At 35.9% G+C, this 6,000-nt stretch overlaps 1 protein-coding gene across 2 annotated transcripts in view; it reads right to left on the reverse strand.

The window, feature by feature from the left end:
• The window catches only part of RXFP1 (relaxin family peptide receptor 1), a 90,429-nt gene extending 86,658 nt beyond the window's left edge, over positions 1 to 3,771 (reverse strand). The window contains exon 1 of one of the 2 annotated variants that reach the window (XM_030564315.1): positions 3,564 to 3,771. In XM_030564315.1, coding sequence (XP_030420175.1) covers positions 3,564 to 3,612 — 49 coding nt within the window. In that variant the 5' untranslated portion in view covers positions 3,613 to 3,771. The remainder of the gene's footprint in view (positions 1 to 3,563) is intronic. The other variant, XM_030564317.1, reaches the window with a different exon arrangement.
• Positions 3,772 to 6,000: the final 2,229 nt, after the last annotated feature.

Here is a 6,000-nt window from a genome sequence, read left to right on the forward strand (position 1 = left end):
GGGGGAAAGAAAGGAATAGAGGAGACTGAGAGGAATAGCCTTAAGTTAGACATAGAATAGTAATAGGAATGACGAAGTGAAGGAAGGGGTAGAGAGTCCATGGAAAGAACCAGGGTTACAACAACAGTAAAAGATAACTCATTTTCTCCTCCTTTTGAGCTACTATAGTTCCTCTTTTTTTTGATAGTCGATATACTAATAGTCTGAGACTGTAACTAGTCAAAGACTCTCAAGAGGGAGTGGAGGTCTGTAATGGAAATCTAACAAAAAAAGTGAGTCTTAAGGAAGGATTTAAAGGAGGAGAGTGAGATAGAACAGTGAACAGAATTGCTTATGTGTATGCCGTTATCTGTCTGGTAGATAACAATTTGGATAGGTCAGCCAATAGTGATTTTAGCAGGATGAATGCTTCTTGGGGCTTTTTAAGAAACATCGGAGGATCTGGGCCTGGGAGAGGTCTTTAAAAACATAACAACCCCAAAACAAACTCCTGGATACCTGCACTTTTACTTTCTGGTGGTTCAGATAGTGACTGAACAGACTCTAACTGAACAAAGTACAATTATGAAAATACTGGAAGTTAAAATAAAATTGGGAGAAATTTAATTATACAGAGAGTAATTCATGTGCAAAACAGTACTGAAGGCAGAGACAGAGGCTGCAACTCTGTGTGTGTGTGTGTGGGAGTATATTAAAATTGTAGACACTTAGAGGGGAAAAACACTACAGAGGACCAAAACAATAAAGATGAATTAATAAACTTAGATAGGCCATGTGATCTTCCTTGTAACCAAAATTATGTTACTATGATACACATTAAAAAGACAAGGTAGGTGAGGTAATATCTTTTAATGGACTAATGTTGAAGCTGGTCTTTCTCACCAACAGAAGTTGGTCCAGTCAGAGATATTACCTCACCCACCTTGTGTCTCTAATATCCTGGTACCAACATGGCTATAACAACTCTTCATATGTTACCTATTGTGAGTCAATAAATGCCTCAAGTTAATTAACATTATAGTTAGGCTTTAGATAATTCTATTTTTTATAAAAGCAGCAAAGAATCCTGTGGCACCTTATAGACTAACAGACGTTTTGGAGCATGAGCTTTCGTGGGTGAATACCCACTTCCTCAGATGCATGTAATGGAAATATCCAGGGGCAGGTATATTTTTTATCTAATTTTCATGGATATTGATTTTTTAAAGATATTTATTGATTTAAATTTTCAGTTACAGGAAATTATGGGGGTGGGTCAGAAATTTTTAATGACAGCAGACATTCAGATTGAAAAAGTTAAAGCTTTAAAACTGTTAAAATACCAATTGTCAACATCACATGTCAAAATATACAAAGGCTAATTATACTACTATAAGACTTGTAATCATATAAACTGTCCTGATTTGCACTTGTATAGCTGTATGTTTTAATGTATTGCAATATGAATTAGAAAATTTTCACTTTAGAAGTAAATGTATTTGAACTGATAGTAGAAATGATTTAAACAATAATTTGCATAGACATGTCTTGGGTATATAATTTTGAATTTCTTCCTTGCTGTTTTGAATTTTAAACAATAATGTGGAACAATAATTTGAAGTCTATTTTATTTTTTAATCTTTAAATTTGTTGGGTGACTGACTGTATAATAAGACTTTATTAAATCATACATTCCTCACAGACTAATTATGATCACATGTTATGTACAATTATGATCTGTATCATTCTAGGAATGATATCACATGAGACCAATACTGAATTTCTTGCATAACTACAGATCACATATTATGATGATGTAATCTGTAAGGGCCTAAGGAAAAGTGGCATTGTCCAGTGGAAACAGGTTTTTGACTGGCGACTTAAGAGACCTGGGTTCTACTTCTAGCTGTACCACGGAACTACTGGATGGCCCTGGGCACATTACTTCACCTCCACATACCTCTTTCTGGGCAGGTGGGGCTTGCCAACCATGGAAGACAGTTCATCTAGAAGAATGAAAACTCTGATCTCAAACCAAGGATATCAGGCCTGACTAGCTGGTTTGCAAAAGTTGTGCCAATCACAGGTGCTATATGGATCTTCACCAGTGACACTGGCTAACGGGACAAGGTGAAGGCCAAGCAAGTAGTCTGTTAGGGCTTGATCCAAAGCAAGCTTCAGGCAATAGGAGTTTTTCCATTGACATCAATGGGCATTAGATCCCTGGGCTATATAACCCCAGGAATGATATCACACAATGTCTATGTTGCAATTCATTTCTTACATACCTTAAACTGCCACTGAAGTCTATGGGAGCTTAGCATATTGAGTAGTATCTTACCCCTAAGTAATCACACTATTTGCAGAAAGCATTGATTTAAATGGAACAACATGAGGAGTAAAGTACAGCTAAATATAAGTGAAGGTAGCAGAATCTAACCCTAAGTGATTATGACATTTTAGTAAGTCAAGCATTTTGCTAAATCATTTTGTTTACAAAATATTTAAATCTAGTTTCAGTGATGATAGACTTCAATAGTTACAATTTTATATAAGAAATGTGTATTTATTAAGTAATGGAAAAACTAAGAAGAAAATCTAATATATTGATCAATAAATAGAAAAAAAACATGTTCCAAATAGTACAGTACACATTCTTACTTCCAGTTTTACAGTGTTTTCTTACGGCAAGGAGAGAACCAGTTGTTAATTCAGAGGGTTCACACACCCTTTGGATTTATAAAATAGTCTAATGTCCCTAAGAAAACTTTTTCTATTTCCAATTACTTCTAAAGACATGAATAAGGTCACATAAAAGTTGTAATTCTATGGGGGCAGCTTTGCCCAAGTGGGTGTGTAGCAGTTTAAAATAGAATATTCAAATGAAATGAAAAAGCAGCCATTAAAAACAAAAGTGTGACACAGAGATCACAGAAGGTCAGCTTAAAAACCATGATAAAAATTATTAGCATTTCAAGGAAACACTGACATTAAAATCCATTTTGATCTTTAATGGAAGCCTGTTGATAATGTGTTGAATATGATGAGTGAGAATTATGGATGTCTAAACAAAAATTTGCCTTTCAAACAATAATACAGATGTTCAGTGCTAACACAGTGTAGTTACATCAAGCTAAGAAACTAAAGATATCTAAAATATTGATTACATTGGACTTCTGATATTAACTTTTATGTAACAGGAGTCTCCATTAAGTATTTAAAGCAAGTAAAGACGTACCACTGGAGATATACATTACAAACACAACCCCTTCCTTCAATACTTAAACATTGTTACTTATTTTTGAATTTCATTCTGTCTAATTCCTGTTAATATAAACCATCAAAAGAATAAGTGCAAAAACATTTGATACGATTCTAGCCCTGTTTGCAGCTAGCTAGACTGATAGTAAATTACTGTATATTATAATGCCAGAAATCCATCAAAGAACATAAACTGTCACAAAGGATTGTTAAACTAAAATGTAGAATCATATGCACATTTATTTTAAAAATCTGTTATTGAAGTTTATCACATATCTGTTTTGCAAAGTACTAAATAATATGAAAATGTTAGGTGTACTTACAATTTGTTCCAAAAATAAAGAATGTGTAGAACCAGCAGCCCGATGTCATTTCTCTCACACAGCAATCGAGTTAGTAAAGGTGAGCATATATTATCTCCTAAACAGCACTCAAACCACAGTGATTGCTGTATGTTCTATTTCTGACCACAACCTTCAGCAGAATACAAAGCAAGCTTCCTTCCCTTTCTTTGCTCCCTCACTTACTCTCCTTGCACTCTGTCTCTCTCTCTCCCCCAAGCAGTGATAGGGGGAAAAGTTTCAAAGAACATACAGTCTCTTCTTGTTTACACTAAGGATCTTGTTTCTGTGTCCTGTGATAGACTAAGGCTGGGGTGCCTGCACTGACAGATATTTCCCTGATCAAAGCCATTGCACAGAATAATCAGTGCTCTAGATAATCATCAATGGAACTAGGGAGTTTTAAATTTTGTTATTGGGAGAGTATTAAAGGAAAATGGGCTCATTTAAATTAATCCCTTCTAAATTAAACATTTATTACATCTTAGATAAAAGGTTAGAGGTTTTTCTGGTAAGGGGAAGTAATATGTATAAAAACAAATCACAAGTCAATGATTAGCTAAAGTATAGTAATATAAACAGAATTTATTTCCTATAACACCACATAATTTACTAAGAAGAGTATTTGTTTATATTATTAATATAATTAAGTACTGCTTTTGCATCTTTACCAATGCTAAACTAAATTACCTGGAAGGGTGAAGAAAACAGCCCCATTTAAACATTTTTTTTTTTTACAGAGGAATTAACATTGCCACAGCTCCTAGAATGTATTTTCCTGCTACAGTAATTGCTTTTTCCTTATTTCACTTATCTTGTGCTACTGCCCATAACAACATCCATTACAAGAGCCCCAAACCCCTTTAGCCTCCTCCATCAGTCTTGAAGCACTAAACATCAGTAGACTTAGTTTGTTTCAGTAGTGCTATTCACTCTAAACACCTACTTGTTCCTCTATCTCCTATGACTGCTTACACTAGGGGAAAAAAAGGTGTGGTTCTAAAATGTGATAGCAAACACCTTTAAGCAGGGCAAATTTTATTTTAACATCTGTTAACTAGTTGAGGGGAACTGAAGGGGGGAGTCCAGGGTTCATTCTCACCGTCAAAGCCCAGAAAACCAAATAAAAAAGACTTTCATATTTTCCAGTTTCAAAAAATTTCAGAACTGACATACCTCAGAGAGTCCTGGAATATAACTGGTAACTTGCCAGCTGTTGCACCGCCAGATATGAGAAAGGAAAGGCAATTGTGTGTGTGTGTGTGTGTGTGAGAATGTGAATTTAGAGAATGTGAAGAGTACTGACCATGATACAGAGTGAAGTCCACATTATTGCTATGGCAATTGTATTAATAAAATGCATATTATAAATTCTTGATCCCTACATACCCAATATGAAACTCCCAACAAAGTTAACACAGAGAAGGTCTTATGCACAGAATCACATAAGGGCCAGCTGCAGCAACCAGACTGTCATTAGGGGGACTGGATGGGTTACACAATCTTGTCTGGTTGGGGACTAGAAGAAGAGCCGGTCCCCTTGCAAACTGAGTATAGTTACACTTGCATCAAAAAGCTGCACAAAAGGCAGGTTAACACCCAGGCTGCATGTTCCAGGGTTACTGACTTTGGGCAGAAGGGCTTCCAGTGTGGGAGGATAGGTGGAAGGATACTAGAACAGACAGTGAGCAGAGAATGTGAGACATACACCACATGCTGTTGTTCTGGCCACCTTTGTCCAAGGTATACAGGATTTGTGTACATTTTGGAAGTAAATAAATTAAATTAGAAAATACACTGAGTTGGTCACCTATTTCTTGCCTTCCAGGAAACTGACCCACTACAAAGACCCCAAATCTGCTGCCTCTCAGCAAAAGAACAATATTATTTATCCACAAAGCAAGTACAACCCAGATATTTTCAGCATGTTTCCCACACTACCTTGTATCTGAACCTTTCCCTGAGGAGACCATCTCTTTGATTGAAAGAGTACTTTTGTCTCATGCCTACTTGACCATTAGCCACTTTTCTGAGGACTGCTAAGCAGGTGCCAATTAACATTATTTTTGATGGGGACACCTGTTCCCTGGGAACAATACTGAGACAAAAAACTAATTTTAGCTAGGCCACCAAAAAGGTATGACAGTAACAAATATTGATTTGTATCTAAAGCTTTATATCACGTTCCCAATCCCAAGAAACACCCAGTCTCTTCTAGAAATTATGTTTCAGTAAACAAGCTACAGTGACATTGAAAAATATAGACATTGTGAACTTCAGAGAATAAAAGGGAGTATTTGCATGCTCATGGTGCATGCAAACACACACCAATTCTGTCCCAATTTTATCTTTTAAGAAATAATGGAGATTTAATTACAAAGTGTCAGATGGTATCTGGTTCTCTGGAGGGGTCAGGGGA

Source organism: Gopherus evgoodei, chromosome 5 (genome assembly GCF_007399415.2).
Source record: "Gopherus evgoodei ecotype Sinaloan lineage chromosome 5, rGopEvg1_v1.p, whole genome shotgun sequence".
NCBI lineage: Eukaryota > Metazoa > Chordata > Testudines > Testudinidae > Gopherus > Gopherus evgoodei.